This window comes from Ictidomys tridecemlineatus, chromosome 12, assembly GCF_052094955.1.
Source record: "Ictidomys tridecemlineatus isolate mIctTri1 chromosome 12, mIctTri1.hap1, whole genome shotgun sequence".
NCBI lineage: Eukaryota > Metazoa > Chordata > Mammalia > Rodentia > Sciuridae > Ictidomys > Ictidomys tridecemlineatus.
In genome coordinates this window covers 1,330,406-1,348,820 of record NC_135488.1, presented here as the reverse complement: position 1 = coordinate 1,348,820, position 18,415 = coordinate 1,330,406, and the positions used below count along the sequence as shown (strand labels likewise).

The following is an 18,415-nucleotide window of genomic DNA, read 5'->3' as shown; positions in this document are numbered from 1 at the left end:
AGAGGAAGGGAGAGAGAGAAGGAGGACGGGAGGGAGGGAGAGAGAACAAGAGGCGCGGGGGGTCGGGGGTGTGGACAACAGACAGAGGCCAAACTTTTATCAATCCTTTCATCAGGAACCCAAAATAACTAACCCACTCCCTTGATAATGGCCTTAATGTGCTCACAAGGGTGGAGACCCTGTGAACCACTTACCCGCTAACCCTAACCCTAACCTTAATGTGTTCACAAGGGTGGAGACCTTGGGAACCACCCACCCCCTAAAGGGGTGTCAACACTGTTGCATTGTGAACTAGGTGTCCAACACAAGGACTCTGGGGACACATTCAAACCATGGCAGGAGGTATCCAGAAACTAGAAATACTACAGGGAGGATAAGCCACATCTCCAGACCTGGGCCTTTCTTTGGCTTCCGTGAAATGTGCCTGATGGCTAGGGAGAGTGGCACTTAGTTCACTGAGGATCTCAGAACTGTCCCTCCACGGCCCTGGCACCAGGTGAGGAGGACAGAGCACACTGGTGTTCTCCTGGAAGTAGATGATGTTTAAGGGGAGTTTGATGGGTGGATGGAGACAGGGGCGGGTTTGTGAAGCCGGCCTTCCCTGTGCCCAACCTGCCTCTGAGACAGCTGCATGGCCAGTGATATTAAAGACAAGACACCCTCGGACCTCCATGCCACCTGGGGGAACATGCCCAGGACCTCCATGCCACCTGGGGGGGAACGCCTGGCACCTCCATGCCACGTGGGTGGGGTACGCCCAGGACCTCCATGCCACCTTGGTGGGCACCCCAGGAATCTCCATGTCACCTGGGGAGCACACCCGGGACCTCCATGCCACCTGGGGGGGCATGCCTGGGACCTCCATGCCACCTTAGGGGGGTATGCCTGGGACCTCCATGCCACCTGGGGGGGCACACCCGGGACCTCCATGCCACCTGAGGGGGGCATGCCTGGGACCTCCATGCCACCTGAGGGGGATATGCCTGGGACCTCCATGCCACCTGGGGGGGCATGCCTGGGACCTCTATGCCACCTTAGGGGGGTATGCCTGGGACCTCCATGCCACCTGGGGGGGCATGCCTGGGACCTCCATGCCACCTGAGGGGGATATGCCTGGGACCTCCATGCCACCTGGGGGGGCATAACTGGGAGCCCCAGGTGCTGGAGAGGAGCAATGCCCCTTGGAACCTGGGCAGTTCTGTTAAGCAGCGTCCCACCAGGCAGAGAGACTGGGGTGGGAGGAGCGTCCGCCTTGGGAAACTCGAGCCTGACAGCTGAAGGGTCCCAGAGCAGCAGGCCACCTTTCCTCTTCCCTTGGGCCACTCTGGAGGTCTGCTCTTGATTGATAGAGGCATCTGGCTGCTAAAAATACCCTCCTGCCTGGCTCCCTGTTCCAGCTCCAGCTGAGCCGACACATGCACACGCACACAGCTTCTTTTTGCAAAGAACCTTTCAGAACTGGTCAGGCCCCATCCCAGGGCTGCACTCGCCCACAGCATCTTCTGCTTTCTCCGCTGTGCTGGGTGACAAGTGAGACCCTTGCCCTGCTGCTGTCTTCTCGCCTGCGTACTCCTGCCTCCAGGAACGAGGTAGAGGGGGAGGTGAGGGCCCAAGGCCAAGGGGGCAGGGAAGGGGAGGTGGCCTGTCCATTTATAGTCCTGCTCTTTGGGATGCCGAAGGTGCCGAAATAGCAGCAGTGACAAAGGGCTTGGCCCAGCGCTGACATCCCCCGTGCACCCGCAGACTCTGAGATGACAATAGGGAGCATGGAGAACGTGGAGGTCTTCAACTCCGAGGGCAAAGGCCGGGGACTGAAGGCCACCAAGGAGTTCTGGGCAGCAGACGTGATCTTTGCCGAGCGGGCTTATGCTGCTGTGGTCTTTGACAGGTATGGCACCCTTGCTTTGGCTTGTGCCAAACTTTAAAATAGGTGGCTCTCATGGTCACCAGGGAGGGGGTGGTGACCACGGGGTCCTCTTAGCGAAGTGGCACTGCTGCCAGGTAACTCCCTTCTGGAGGCCCCAGCATTGCCTGAGATGTGCTGTGGACTCAGGGTGGTGGAGGTGACCAGAGGCCCCTGAACGTCCTCCTGAAACATGTGCCCGTGGCCCAGCTGTGGGTGGGTGCTGAGGGGCAGAGGTGGGTGTGGTGCTGCAGCAGACACCTTCTGGCAGAAGACCCCTCTTGTAAACTTCCTTTGATACGTTAAATAAGCCAAAGACTTGTGGACATATGTTCAAGAATCAAGGAATTGCTGAGACTTGAAGAAATCAACTGTAAATACACAGGTGACACAGGGACCCATGTGCCCTTCAAAAATCTTGTCCAGTCCTGGTTCCTTCTGTCTTTCCTGAGGTAACCTGTGTGATGATTTAAATGTATTTCTTTCCAGAATGTTCTTGTGTTATTACATACAGTCACTGGCACTTACCAAAGTGGCCTTGGTTTCTTTTTATAGAGATGGCCTCTTCCTTCAGATGCCCTTTTAGAACCTCTCCTTTCCCCACACCACACACTCCTGACGGCCATTCCTGGGGGACTGGAAGCTCTAGACACTTCCTTTCAATCCTTGGGGACCTGCCTCCTTTAGGGATGCGTAGCACTGTTCACGTTGGTCCAGCTGCTCTGTGGACCCCGGGTTTGAGCTGCCTGATGAGTTCTGCCCCCTATACTCGTGACTCCTGGAGTTGGGGTGTGGCTCAGTGTAGGGCATGCGCTCAGCCTGTGAAGGCCCTGCTGATTCTCCATGCCATCGAGCCTCGGCAGGGAGGCCGGCTGTGGCCATTGATTGCTGGTGGCTGTTCTCTGGATGTGTGGCTGGAAGAGCCACCCCCAGGCCATCAGAGTGCTGCCTTCAGTTTTAGTAGTGTCTGCCATGACCCTGTCCCCTCAGAACAGCCGCTTTTAAATTAGCTCTTAAAATTGGTTTTCAAAAGCCCTGCCTGGTAATTAAATGAACATGATGCTTTCCGAGCCTGCAGTTGGTGTGACCTGCCTGATGTTTATGTGGCCCATTGGTCCCTGTGATTGGCTGTGGCTCCGCCCATCCTGGGCATGGGCGCTGCTTTCCAGAGACACCTTGCTGGGCACTCAGGGTGTCCTCTCCCTGCTGCAGGTCCTCTGGGGAAGTCAGAGAGCAGGCCCTGGGGATGGAGTGAGGTCTCCCTCACCAGTCCGTGTGTGTGTTGTGTATGTATGTGTGTGGGTGTGTGTATGTGGGTTTATGTGTGTGTGTGTATGTGTGTGGGTGTGTGTATGTGTGTGTGTATATGTGGGTTTATGTGTGTGTGTGTGTGTGTGTACATACAACAAGGAGTCAGCTGGTTAAAACACAAAATGCAGAAACACAGGGTCTGGGACTGCTGGTCCTATTCTGGGGCCAGGCTGCCCCCTGACCTTAAAAGAGCACCCCCACTTAACGCTTTGGGTTCCCCGGAGCCCATCTGGGGCCCAGTCTCCTCCCAGGAGTGTCTGGAGCTGGGCGGGTTGCACCGTTTAGTTGTAGAGAAGCTTGAGGAGAAGTGCGTCATGGCGGAGTGTCTGCTCTCTACACGCTGTTGTCTCCTCGGCTGGTTGTGTCCAGGTGTCAGCATCTGTCTACACAGCTGGGATCTGACCACATGGCTGTGGGGATTTTTCATTTAATGACTACCTATCTCTGGGCAACATACATACCCTCTTCACGGACACAGAGGTTAAGGACTTCGTGTTCTGCCACTTGCTGAGGATCAAAAGTGTAGATGGCTTCTGTATCTCTGTTACTATGAATAATGTGTTATTAATTTGAAGTAATAACTACAAAAACAGCCTTGGAGCATGCTGCAGATAAAATGCTGTACAGTATTTCATATTGTCATTACAGTCGTCGAGGGTGAAGGGGGTGAATGATCTCCAAAATGATTAAAAGGGGGCTTGGGGCATAGCTCAGTGGCAGGCACATGTTTAGCCTACAGGAGGCCCTGGGAAGGATCCCCAGCAACACACACACACACACACACACACACACACACACACACACACACACACACACACACTGATGGGGAAAATGTAATAGAGATAGTGTTTGAAAGTGATTCACCCAAATTCCTCGCTGTACAGAGGAGGGAGCTGTTTCTATGGGCATCTCATGCCCGAGACAGCCTGGAAATGGTGAGAGGAAGGCTTTGCCCATCGAGGGCTCCTGCTGAAGCTCAGAGACTGCCCAAGAGAAACACAGCTGGGCAGGTAGGACAGGAAGTCCCTCTGCAGACGTGACAGGCTCTAGTCCACAGATCAGCAGGACAGGCCTTCTGCATGAGGCCTGTTTTTAGTTGAGTAGTGCATTAAATGAAAATCAGTTCCTTCAATTAATGGGTGGTGCCTACCGTATCCTGTAACACCCTGTTGTGATGAAGCACAGTGTGAAATGGGCACGGGAGGCCACCAGCTCCCCCTGGGGTGCTCCAGCCTGCTGCCCCTTCACCTCCCTTCTGAGTCCTGTGTCCTGCCTGCCCAAAGCCCAAGGGTACCCTAAGCTTTTTCTCATACACTCTACTGCTTTTCTCATACAGTTTACTCACAGGGTGAATATTTCTAAGCCATATACAACTTGGTTTCTATTTCCTTTTTAATCAAAGGTACAACGATGCATGTGGTTTTGTGCCAATTGCTTCCTTCACTCTTAAGTTCATTCTCATCCATGTGGCTTTGCCTAATTAATAAATAAATGAGCTATGTGTTGTGTGTGCCACACGCATCTTCCACCCCCTGATGGTTGATCAGGGGAGACTTGTTGCCCTGTCCCTTGGAGGGCAGACACTCGAGGTGCGTGCCCTTGCTGGCTTGCGGGTCTCCACTGCCGTGCATTCCACTTTCCCGCCCAGGGCAGGGGTGAGCTGGTCTAGCTCATGCTGCTGAGCCTGGCCCTCACAGCTGCCTGCCAAGGTCTTCAGTGTGCTCAGGATGTCTTCCCCTTTGCCGGCTGGACACATGAGGCATCTGCTTAGAGGTCAGGGAGACACAGAGAGCTGATGTCAGAGAGCACACCAAGAGCTGGGAGGACTCTCTCAGGCCTCGGCAGTGTGCAGTGTGTCCCATGGTCCCTGGCAGGTGTGACCAATCCCTCAGGCACACCTGCCCCCCCTGAACTTCAGTCTGGTCTCAGAATCCTCCCAGCAGGTACTCTGGCGGCCACTGCCCATCATCCCAGGAATGGGAACTGGCTTTGGGATGAAGTCCATTTGCCCCCTGTGGGTGCTTCCATGGGACTGGGTGCCAGAAAGGAGGGAGAGTGAGGTGGTGGGGGAGGGAAACTTGCAGGGAGCCTCTGTGAACACAGAGTTTTAAAGTGGTGAGACACTGGTTTGGGGATGAGCTGGCAGAGGCCCTTTAGCTGTCCCCTCTGAGGGTTCCCACGTCCTGGGAAGACAGGGACAGGGAGCCCACAGGACCTTAGCCCCATGCCCTCGCTGTTCTGCAGTGGGGTGGATCTGGGAACTGGTGATGCTGGATTGATTGTTGCTGTTTAGATTTTTTTCTACTTTATTTTAGAAAATTTGTAAATTGTAAAAAAAAAAAACAAAGGAGGGAAATTAAAATGATCTGAAATCCTACCATTTGGAGAAAACTACAATTAACATTCTGATGTATCTCTTTCTGTCTGTCTCATGAAAATATAATGCATATAAAATATTCTCTTGCTCCCAATGGGGTGTATGTGGGCAGAGGGTGCTGGGAGAAGCACTCCCTTGAATGTGAGGTAGTAAGTACATCTGATTGTAAGGTGTTAAATTCCAGGTAGTAAAATACGGGGGAAGAAGTTTGCTTTAGAATGGAAGGAATATGGGTCACATATAGTATTTTATCAATTCCAGGACATATATTTCATTTTAACATCTCCAAGTTCATCATGTGAGGCCGGGGTTATAGCTCAATGATAGAGCATGTGCTTAGCAAATGTTGAGGCCCTGGGTTCAATCACTACAAGAGTGAATAAATGAATAAAAATAAGCAAATAACATCATGATGGATGCTACAATCTATGGTTCATTATAGTTTAATAGGCAGAATTTTTTTGTTTCTTAGTGGTAAATACAAATGGTGTGTTTAATAATCATTTAATACTTCTAATAACTAAAGAATATTAAGTGGTGCACTTAGTTACTTTAGGTTCAATGTAGTGGAGTTGTATATATTTTTTTTCTCAAGAGATGAAATTATTTTGAAACCTATTTCTTTTTAAAAATATCTTTAATTTTTTTTTAGTTGTAGATGGATAATACCTTTATTTATTTATCTTTATGTGGTGCTGAGGCTTGATCCCAGTGCCTCACAAATGCTAGGCAAATGCTCTACCACTGAGCCACAACCCCAGCTCCCCTGAAACCTGTTTTCTTTACTTCACAGCATGTTGTGACATTCCAAACCATGAATGTCCTTCCACACCTTTTACACACCCATGTAGTGCTCCTTTTGTTGACCCTCGTTTCTTAATTTAACCAGATATCAAGGGGGGTCCTACTCTTTCCTAGTAAGTCTTCCCATAGGTGTCTGATTATTTTTTGAAGATAAACTCCTGGAAATAGTTTTTTTTCTTTCTTTCTTTTTTTTTTTTTTTACTTCAAAAGACACTTGTCAGGCTTTGGATGTAGATTTCCACATCACCTCCCCAAAGGGGCCACGCTGCCTTCTCTGGCAGTGAAGGTTTACCTACCCGCCCCAGCCTTGGTGAGCAGTCATTAGTTACTTTTTTATGATTTCCAACTTAATCTGTAAAATCTTACTTTACTATTGTTATAATTTGAGTTTTCATTATTAGAGAAGTGAACTTTTAAACTGCTTATTAGTCATCAACATGTATTATTTTATGATTTGGTTTTCTTTGAATGTCCTCAAGTTTTAAGAAAAGAGGGTCCCCATTAGGACGGTTCCCCACAGTCTTCACCTCTAGAAGGTGTGAGGGTGACCACACCCAGTGGGAGCTGCCCTGTGAGGTAGGCCTGTTGGTCTTCTCCTGGGCTGGTGGTGGGCAGCACAGTACTGTCAAGAGGCTGGGCAGTGGCAGCTGCTGCAGCCCCCAGTCACTCAGCTGTCACCAGGTGAGTGACGGACACTCCACAGTGTGTTGTGTTGAGCTAGGGTGTTGGTGGCCAGGTGACCACACGCATCTTTGTCTTTTCTTTGGCTGTGCTGGGAATGGAACCCAGCGCCTGGGGCACCCGGGAAGTGCTCTACCACTAAGCAGCACCCGCAGCCCTGCATGCATTTTAACTCAGGATATTTCCAACTTAGGATGTGTTCACTGGCACCTGTCCCTGTCACAAACTGAGGAGCATTTGCACTTTCGTGCTCAGATGTTTTCCCCTCCTTTATGTGCAGGTCTTCACCACTGCCTGAGTTTCTTGAAATCCCTTCTGTTTTGATTTCAGCTCTTCTACAGTCTTCTATTAGTTTTGACTTTAATTTTGCAAGTCTTTCTTTGATCTTATCTGAAGACATTTTTAGAGGTGCATATTTTCCCTTTGTGTGCCTTTTAAAGTGATGTCCAGCTTTGCTTCTTTCTTGTTCCTTCATTGCACACTGATTCCTGTTGTCACTGTGGTTTTCATCTTAGCTGACTCAGTTTGTTTTATGTCAAGTAGAAGGAGAGACAAAGGGCTCAGGAGTGACTCAGGCCTTCAGCAAATGGTCAGGTCCTGGCCTTTTCCCTGGGTGGCCTGGAACTCTTCCAGACCCTCAAAGGAAAACCTCCATATTTTTAACTCCAAAATCTACTGGATAAGCCAGGTAACTTATTGTAATATGAATGAAATTCACCACCATTGCCACCATCATCACCATCACCATCACCATCATCACCATCACTACTACTACCACCACATCACTACCACCACCACCATCACCACTACTACCACCACTACCTATAACACTACCACCACCACCATCATTACTGTCACTACTATCACCACCATCACCATCACCACCACCACCACCACTACCGTTATCACCACCACCATCATACCATCACCACCACTGCCATCATCACCACCACTAATGCCACCATCACCACAATCACCACCACCACCATCACCATCACCACCGCCATCATTGCCATCACCACCAACATTACTACCACATCACCATCACTATCATCACCACCATCACTATTACCATCACTATCACCATCACCATCACCACCACCACCACCACCATCATTATTATCACTACCATCACCACCATCACCACTATCACCATTACCATCATCATCATCACCATCACCACTATCACCATTACCATTAACATCACCATCACCATCATCATCATAACCATCATCACCATCCCTACCACCACCACCACCATCACCACCACCATCATCATTGCCATCACCACCACCATCATCATTGCCATCACCACCACCATCACCATCGCCACTGTCACCATCCATCACCATCATTACTTTCAAACAATGTATATGCCTAATAACTATGTGGCCAAACTGGAATGAATTCAGAATTGGGCTGGTCAACAGAAGCATAATACACTTCAAATAATTTTCAAATAATTTTGGAGAACCTCTTGAAATAGCCATCTGAAAATAATAAATTGTCCTTTGAAAGAGTGTTCTGAACATTCTGTTTCTCTCTCTCTCCCTCTCTCTCTCTCTCTCTCTCTACACACACACACACACACACACACACACACATTTTAATTGTCAATGGACCTTTATTTTATAAATTTATATGTGGTGCTAAGACTCGAACCCAGTGCCTCATACATAAGACATAGTCAGGCCACAGGCCTTTTTTTCTGGGGCACCTGAAAATTTCCAGTCCCTTGGCACCCAAAGCCTCACCTGCCCTGGCCGGGGTGGGCCTGGAAGTGCTGTTACTCCTCTTGAGGTCCCCTGGACAGTCCCCCCGTCTTGGATTTAGAGTCCATGTGGCCTAGGGGTTCCTAACTTGGATCCAGGGATCCTTCACCAGGGAAATACCTGAACCTGGAAGGTCCAGCTTTCTATGTGTGGGCATATCCGCTTCTGCCTCTGGGAGAAAGTCCACGGCTTCCATCAGGTGTGAGTGGTTCCAGGCCCAGATGAATGCCAGGGCCATTGGCTTTTATGCAATCTTCTGTGGCAGATGAGGAAACTGAGGCTTAGAGAGGTAATGGTCCCCCAGGTCACACAGGGTGGGTCCCATGAAGGACTGAGTTGTCCAGGCCATTGGTTCTCATCAGCTGCACTCCCACCCCAAGAGGGCTTCATGGCACTGCTACCAAGCTTTCTCGTGCAGTGTTCAATGAAATTAATGGTATTTTGTTTTTGTTTTGTTTTGGGTACCGGAGATTGAACTCAGAGCCACTCAACCACTGAGCCACATCCACAGCCCTATTTTGTATTTTACTTAGAGACAGGGACTCACTGAGTTGCTTAGCACCTCACTTTTGCTGAGGCTGGCTTTGAACTCGTGATTCTCCTGCCTCTGCCTCCTGAGCCACTGGGATTACAGGTGTGCACCACCATGCCCAGCCAGTATTTAATTTTAATAAAAGAAAAAGCATCCATCAATTTCAGAAGAATCAAAAGATGATTATAGCCAGGTGCAATTACGCCTGTAATCCCAACTCAGAAGGCTGAGGCAGGAGGATCCCAAGTTCAAGGACATCCTGGGCAATTTAGGGAGATCCTGTCTCAAAAACAAAATAATAAGGGCTGAGACTGAGAGCAGAGCACTGCCTAGCATGTATGAGGCCCTGAGTTTGATCCCCAGCCCTGAAAAAAAGGTCACCAGCTCCCAGGTTCCAGGAATTAGGACATGAACACCTTGGAAGGCTATTTTTGAACCTACCACAACCAGTAATGTGAATTTTCTAGATCAAAGTTCTTTATAAAGTATAGTAAGAAGAAGGAAGGAGCCAGGATAATTTTGGAGACTTTTCTTTTAATTTTTATGACTCTTTTCTGTGCTAGGGATTGAACCTAGGGTCACGTACATGCTAGATGAGGGTTCTGCCACTGAGCTATATCCCCAGAGCTTTTAAGTCCTTTAAATAAAACATGACCAAGTCCAGATGATTCTGGGTGGGAGTTAGGGTGGCCGGGACATTGTGCAGACACCTGTGTGCAGGGAAAGCACAAGGGGCAGCGAGGAGCTGAGGACTTTTAAAGAAATGGTCCCAGCCAGGCTGCTTTTGAAAACTGAACCAGAGAGAGCCCCTTTAGACCCAGTGGGGACAGCTGGGCCTTGGGCCTCTGGAGTGCTATGTGACCCGTGGGAAAGCCAGGATTAGCCCCGCAGACGCAGGACACACATGTGGCCTTTAATCTGGGAGCAGCTGGTGAGTGGAGGGTGGAGGGCAGATGAGGCTATAAATAGAAACAACTTAATAACGGGATTAGAGAAATTCCTGGACAATTAGTTCAGAAAATGCAGGAATCAGTGTCTGTTAGGGTGATCAGGTGGCAGACTCCCAGGTCTGCCCTTGCTGAGGGCGAGTCTCCCCTTTAGTTTGGCATTTGGCTGCAGAAAGCTGCAGGGCTTGAGTTCTCCACAGTCCTCAACGGCAGACTTAGGATGGGTTGCTTTTTAAAAATTTAGGCAAATCACCTCCTCAGAGATGTCATCGTCACTCATGTGCATCTGAGGGCTCAGCAGAATCTCAGGTCGGGGTGTGGACATAGCTGGCGCAGGGCTAGCATCCAGGTATGGGGTGTGTGACCTCCTCACGGGAGGAGTGGCAGGGAAAACCTTAAGAGTCAGCGTTTCAATAAAATGTGGCCTGTAATCCCAGCAGCTCTGGAGGCTGAGGCGAGAGGATCATGAGTTCAAAGCCAGCCTCAGCTACAGCGAGGCCCTAAGCAACTCAGTGAGACCCTGTCTCTAAATAAAATACAAATAGGGCTGGGGATGATCAAACTCGAGGGCCCCTGAGTTCAATCCCTGGTACTCAAAACAAACAAACAAACAAGAAAGTGGTGTTAGAGATGGATAGGCCATCCCGGGCATCCTCCAGAGACGCCATACCACCCAGTGTATGCCTAGGCACACAGGACAGTGAACAGCAGCACAGCAACGTCCCTCAGGGCCACTGGGTCTGAAATGCACAGTAGGGAGATGTCTGGAGAGAAACGGAGCAGCCAGCTCTGCTCCTGTGGCTCCTCTCTGACAGGCCATCAGTGGAGCCCCTGGGCCTGCAGGATGGGGACATGCACTGAGAGGGCAGTCCACGTCCCCCAAGCCTGGTCACTTTCCCAACATCCCTTCCCAATACAGTGCTTCCTGTAATCTCCCCAAGAGCTGGCCACTCCTGTCTCCTAGAGCACCCCGCCCGCCGCTCACCCAGCTCCCTCTCACGCAGGAGACCTGGGCCTCCAGGTTGCACACAGCCAGAACAATGTCTCCCCTCCCAGGTGACAGCTCCACTTCAGTGAAGTAAGGGCTCCTCCCGGACCTGATGGTGTTGCCTTCATACGTGTTTGTGTCCCAGCCCAGCCTGGGGGCTTCAGGAGGGCGAGATCAGCCTTCCTTGTGTTCAGGCCCTCCATTACCTACCTCAGTGTGCAGCACATAACAGATGCTCAGTAAAGACTTGTGAAAAGAAGGAGGAGGGGAGGAGTAGGGGGAAGGGTGAAGAAAGGAAAGAAGGAGTGAGAAAAGGAATTTTGAGACACTGGAGTTGTCTAGGCGCTGGAAGGGGTGCTCTTGAAGACCCCCTTCCCCAGCGTCCAGGCAGCCTGTGGAGCGGGGGGCGCTCTCTGAGCCTCAGCTGGCCCGCCCACCGCGTGCACACCTCGACTTTGCATTTGTCTGTGACTATTTCCATACAAGGAGCGGAGCAGCAGCTGCCCCTCCGTCCCTCTTGACGCTGACAGGTGACAGAGCACAGGGCACAGCTGCGGGGCGAGGAGCGAGTGGGGACCAGTGGCCAGGAGAAACCACACAGGCTTCAGGAGAACAGAGGGCTCTGGGGCGTCTGCCCTCATGCTGGGAGTGGGTGCAGCAGCAGGCACTCGGGTGAGACCCCTGCGGGACAATGACCACCAGGGCTCCAAAGGCTGTGGAGAGATTTAAAAAAGAAGACTCCACACACCTCTGGAAACTCGGAGCTCTGTACAAAAGAGACCTGCCACTTCCTGTGTGAAGGGCACCTGGTAGCCCAGAAGGTAGTCTTGCTGAAGGCCACCCAGCTGAGCCTGGCGGGACTGCATTCTCCCAGAATCCAAGTAGTGGTTTGGGGATTTGCTTCTTTTGGACACTCTTCTGTGCTGGGAGAACGGATGGGGGTATTTCCATCTAGGAGGGGCCCTGGTCCCACCAGGAGGGTCTCCATACCTGTCTGTACTCTCCTCCTCCCTGGCACCTTGGAGAGCAGGAGGAGCTGGAGGAGAGCAGGGGCTCAGAGGTCACCTGACCAACCTCCCCGTGTGATGGGCGGGCCAGGCTGCCATCCAGGGAGCACCCACCCAGTGCCAGGCTGTGCTGGCTACTTCACACCTATTACATCAAAATCATTAAATCCTGAAAAATCACCCTGAGGGTAGAACTTCTTTGTAAATGTATTCTTGTTTTAATTTAAAAGCAGTAATGATGTTTCTTTCAAAAGCAACAAACATTAGTCTAAAAGATATCAAGATGTAGGTGTTGCCATTCCCATCTTCACATAAGGAATCAGGGCTCAGAGAGGTTAGGGGACTTGCTAAGGTCTCATAGCCAGCAGATATTGGAGTCAGGAGTTGAACCCAGCTCTAACTGACTCCAGATTTGACCTTCCACATTATCCCAAAACTCTGGAGGTTTTCCCTGCCACTCCTCCTGTGAGGAGGTCACACACACCACTGATGAGGAGAGGTGAGGACCAGAGGGCTAGGCTTCTCCTTCTCCTTGTTTCTAAATAAGCTTCCCCTTCCTGTCTACCTGGTATTTCCCGTGTGCTCCCTGGAAGCAGCAGGATCCAGGTTCCTCCCGTCTCTACTTTCTCGCTCCTGAAAGGCATCAGTGTCCCCCCAGAATAGGAAGGGCACAATCCCGGTCCCCCCAAACCTGGCAGCAGAAGCTGGATATAGCAGGACCTCCGAGGATGTGTGTGCAGTGAGCCAGGGCTGCAGTCCGCAGGTGCAGCTCAGGGCTAGGGCAGCAGGTAGCCGAAAGAGGGGCCGCCTGTCCCAAGGGCACCGGGATTTGTAGCTAACTTGCAATGCTTCCTGGGTTTCACTGGCCTTTGAAGCTGGCTCCAGGCCCCCCGGGGAACTGCAGGATGGATCCCAAGCCGACTTCTTCCCTTGGCTCTGCAGGAAGCACTCGCTCACACTCGGACCCACGCTAGTCAGGGTGAGAAAAGGCCATCCTGATGGTCACGTTTACTATGTCAGATTTGTCCCACTGCACATTTAGTTTTTATGAGAGGAATGAAAGCGTCTTATGGGGAAGTGACGAGGTGGAAGGAGGTGGGACACTGAACTGATAGGCTTACTGATCCGAGGCAGGCGACAATCAGTGATTGGAAGGCTTCCTGTCACTCAGCCTGGAGTGAAGGGTGAAGGTCTCACTGGAGCAGCCAGGGCTCTGTCTCCAGCCTCCTCCCCAAAGTGGTTGCTCGTGACCTTGAAGCCACATGGTCCAACCCTCTGGAATTTATTCTTAGGAACATAATTTGGCTATAGTTCATTGCAAGTGGATTATTCTAAATTCAGGCCTTAGTAGAAGTGATTTAAGTCAGCTCCTGGGAGCTGGGAACAAGTGCCAGGCCAGGAAAACACACCTTAATGAACCTCAGGCTGTGCAGACCTGGGGCAGGCGGGACAGGGGTCCAGCCAGGGGCAGGCCATAGGGGGCATTGTCTGCACAGTTACAAATCAATGACAACCAAGTCCTACTCATATGTTTCTACTGTCACCATGACCAGCAGCCCTTGACCATGTCAGACTGTGGGCTTCTGCCCGCCAAAATCCATGTTCTGAACAGTTGCTGTTGACTGACCTTCACATTGGCACATTTGAAAACACTGTCTTCTGCCAGGGGTTTGACTGGACAGACTCTCAGTGGCACCATTGTTCCCTGACACAGCAGGCCAGGCTGCTGTGTTTGCTTTGAGAGTTGCTCTGGGGATGAGACTCCTTCAGCTTGTGCTGGCCACTCTCCAATCCCGTGATACCATGTGGGTTAGGCCAAGCAGTGAGCGCAAACGTCAAATGTCTGTTATGCCAGGTGATCCCCTAGAGCCTATTCACATTTAAGATTTATTTAATTTATTAATTATTATTTTTTGTACCAGTCATTGAACCCAGGGGCACTTAACCACTGAGCAACATCCTTAGCCCTTTTGAGTATTTTTATTTAGAGACAGGGTCTTGCTGAATTGCTTAGGGCTTTGCTAAGTGGCTCAGGCTGGCTTTGAACTCTCCATCCTCCTGCCTCAGCCTCCTGAGCTACTGGGATCACAGGTGTGTACTGCCATGCTTGGCTTAAGATTTATTTTTTATTAAAAAATATTTAAGAATTTGGGGGTTGTTGGGGATTGAACACAAGGCCTTCCTCTTGCTACGTGTGTGCTCCACCACTGAGCTACACCCCCAGCCCCCAGTATTTAACCTTTAAAACAGTGACATGGGCACTGTGATATTTTTAATATTTCATAAATTTTTGAAGATTTTGCAAATTTCAATGTATCCATGAAATATGAATGTATATTATATTTATATATGTGACTAAAATATGAGGTATATTAGATGCTCTAAAAATACCAATTTGGGGGCTGGGGTTGTGGCTCGGTGGCAGAGTGTTTGCCCTGCACATGTGAGGCACTGGGTTTGATCCTCAGCACCACATAAAAATAAATAAACAAAATAAAAGAGTTAAAAATGTATATTTTAAAAAACAAATACCAATTTGAGTGTAAGGCATTAGACACTCCCAGTGTGGGGTTTTCTCTGATGGACGACCCTGGAGGGGACAGTCATGAAGTGCCAAGTGACAGCAGGCACCACTGTGCAGCTTTTAACAGTCCTGCCCCAGGTCTGGCTTGCCACCCTCTTTTCTGCCTGTGTGTTTCTGTGCCATCTGGTCCTGATGTCCTAGAGATGGCGTCTCCTGCTGCTCCTCCTTCCCCAACCTAGGAAAGGTTCTCAGGTGTGCCGAGGTCTGGAAGCTAACACACTAGCACAGAAGATGCTCTTGATGAAAGGGAACGCTACACCACAAGCAGCCAGGAGGGGACAATGGTGATGCCTCCATTTCCTGTGAGGCAGTTCAGAGCCAGGAAGGAACTTCAGGCTGTGATGTGTGTGTGCGCCATCTAGGTGACAGTTTGGTACACAGATGTGCACCATCTTGGTGATGGTCTGGTACACAGATGTGCACCATCTTGATGACAGTCTTGTGGACAGATGTGTGCGCCCTCTTGGTGATGGTCTGTGGACAGATGTACCTGTTGGAATCTGTCCAAGTGTACACACTCTCAGGGTGGCCTGAATGCACTTTGCTTGGGGAGAAGAACATGAGCTTTCAGGAGCTGGAGTAGGTTCCTATAGTTTGATTTTTTTTTTTGTCCTAGAGATTGAACCCAGGGACACTTTATCACTGAACTACATCCCCAGTCCTTCTTGATTTTTTTCTGTTGAGAAAGGGTCTCACCAAGTTGATGAGGGTGGCACAAAGTTGCTGATGTTGGCCTCAAATTCTTGATCCTCCTGCCTTAGCCTCCCAAGTTACTGGGATTACAGGTGTGTACCACCATGCCTGGCTTATAGCTTGAATTTTGAATGTCCCTCCAAAGCCCATGTGTCAAAGGCTATCACCAGCTGGCTGGACTGGTGACATGAACTGGGTTCAAGGAAGCTGGCTGTATAAATAACTAGGAAAACGGTGAAGAAACATGCAGCAAATGAACATAAATTTCTAAGGCAGGACAGTTTGGTGACCCCAAGGGGCAGCTCCAGCCCTGGAAGGAGCAAGAGAGTGAGCATACCCCAAACCCCTGTTTTTATTTTAGGGGAAAGATGTTTGAGAAAGTTCCACCCCAATAAGGCAAGGGAATGGATTTTGAAGGGTGGAGTCTTGCTTGGTGGTGTCTTGGGGTCAGAGGATTGACTGGCGTCTTGGGAGGCCACACCCATCTCAGGTGCTGTGTGGGATCACAGGCAGAGCGAGAGGAAAGGCACACAATCAGGCAGCAACGTTGGGCCACTCCCCTCATGCGCTTAAGTGCACATGGCTCACACACACAGCCCACGGATGACTCCGACTAGAGGCTTGGTCCCCAACCTGTGGTGATTTTGGATGATGATGGAAACTTCAGGAGGTGGCTGCTGGAAGGAGGTTAGGCCACTGGGGTGCTTCCTTGAAGAGGCGCCACCTCCTCCTCTTCCTCTCCTTGCTTCCTGGTTGCCATGAGGTGAGCAGCTTCCTCTGCCATGGGCTCCCACCAGGATGTGCCACGTTGCCACAGGCCAAAAGCAATGGGTCAGCGGACTGAGGACTGAAATGTCCCAAGCCGTGAGATGAAATAAACCTTTCCTTTTCCTAAGTGGACTATCTTAGCCTGGTGGGCACATCTGCAATCCCAGCGACTTGGGAGAATTGCAAGTTTGAGATCAGCCTCGGCAACTTAGTGAGACCCTGTCTCAAAATAAAACATAAAAAGGGCTCAGTGGTTAAGCACTCCAGGGTTCAATCCTCAGTATCAAAAATAATTTAGGCTGATTATCTCAAGTATTTTGTTATAGTAACAGAAAGCTGGCTGGCACATACATTTGGGGGAGGGTGCTGAGGATTGAATCCAAGGCCTTGTACATGTAGACATGTGTTCTACCAATGAGCTACACCCGCAGCCCAGAAGAATATACTTTAAATATGTGTGGTTGATTGTATATCTACTCTGTCCCTATAAAGAATATTTAGTGCCCTATGGATAGACAGAGACTCTGATTGGGCTCGTGCCTTTGGGAGAGCTTGGGAGGGTCTGGAGACTATTTATAATTTGATTTTACACTAATGTATTTTTGTAAAAGAAACTAATAAAAGTGCAAAGTCAAGATCCAGGAAGTGTAAGTGGGACCTCATTGTGATATTATTCTCTATCTTGGACACGGGGATTATAAAGTGTCCTCACCCTGAGTGGCCAGGAGATGACATTTGGAGCCTTTTGGGGGCTAGTCTTTCGTGTTCTTCAGCAAGCCAGTCTCTGCTAACAAACTTCAAACTCCTGCCAAAGAATGCAATCCTGACATGTGGGACTTGCAGCTCCCCCTCTCCGGGGCTCGGGGACTGCACACGCTGGCCAGGCCCCGTGGTAGCTCGTGTGCCTGCTCTGTTGGGCATTCACGACAGCGGCCTTCTCCCTGGTGCATCCCTGTGGCTCCTGATGGAGGCTGTGGAGTCTGTGCAATTCTAAGTATGAAGAGGGACTCCTTCTGTGTCACAGGGAAGCTTGTGGGGATGCAGGTGGCAGAGCAAGGAGGATGTTACTGTGGGGATAACCTTGAATCTCCCTAACTTACAAATAAGCACTGACTTTCCACACCCTGGAGCACTTCAGTGTCACTAACAAGTTGCCAGCAATGCACCTCGGTGGGGACAGAGCAGGGTGCTGGGTCTGCCGGCGGGTGGCTGGGGGCCGCCTGGACTCTGGGAAGTCCAGGCCTGGCTTGGAGCAGCAGCTCACGCAGTGCCCTCTGCTGGCTCTGCATGTGTCTCCCCCTCTTGATGCCACTGTGCCAACATGGGGCCTGGCCTTGGGCTGGCCCCTGAATCTGACCCCTTGCTCTGGCCCCTGGACCTGGCTTGATGGCATGGTTATGCCCACCTTCCTCTGACTGCAGGGAACATCGGAGGCCACCCAGGAGGGAGGACTCCAGGGGCCACACTGTTCCTGCTGAAGGAGCTGTGAGCCTCTCACTTGGAGCAGGGAAGGAGGGGGAAGCAGGCAGCGGGTTCCAATTCTGGAAGACTGACCCCCTGGGGCAAGGAAGGGTCCAGTGCCCCCCATGAGCGTGCAGGCAATGGCTTCTGTGGAGACAGATGGAAGCTGACTGACAAATAGACTGGCCACTAGTGCTGTTCTCCGAAGAGGTGCCAAGTTTTCCTCCCTGGGAATTAAGATTCGTGGTCAGGAAGGGATCCAGGGATCGCGGCACTTGGGGGGGCCTGTGGAGTTCCTTCAGGCTCAAGCTGCCCCTAAATGCCCATTTTCTTATCCTTTTGAGATCCCTGTGTAGACTGCTGACTCTAGCCTGGGTGTCCACATCTGCTGCCCACCATGATGGGAGAAGAGGGTCCCAGGGAGTCCCAAAGAGAGGAGGTCTCCACCCAGGAACAGTGGGGTCCTAGATGTACATGAGGGGAGAAAAGTCCAGCACATGTCAATAGCGGCCCAGGGATCTATTTAGGAAGGCCAGGAACATGCGTTCAAGGGATACTGGGCCATCTCTAGAGTGAGGGATGTGTTT

The 18,415-nt window shown here is 50.6% G+C and overlaps 1 protein-coding gene across 3 annotated transcripts in view; it reads left to right on the top strand.

Moving 5' to 3' along the window:
• Positions 1-1,265: 1,265 nt before the first annotated feature.
• The window catches only part of Smyd1 (SET and MYND domain containing 1), a 33,310-nt gene continuing 16,160 nt past the window's right edge, over positions 1,266-18,415 (top strand). For 2 of the 3 annotated variants that reach the window (XM_078027920.1, XM_078027918.1), the window contains exons 1-2: positions 1,266-1,589; positions 1,680-1,888. In XM_078027920.1, the coding sequence (XP_077884046.1) occupies positions 1,752-1,888 (137 nt within the window). In that variant the 5' untranslated portion in view covers positions 1,266-1,589; positions 1,680-1,751. The remainder of the gene's footprint in view (positions 1,590-1,679; positions 1,889-18,415) is intronic. The other variant, XM_078027919.1, reaches the window with a different exon arrangement.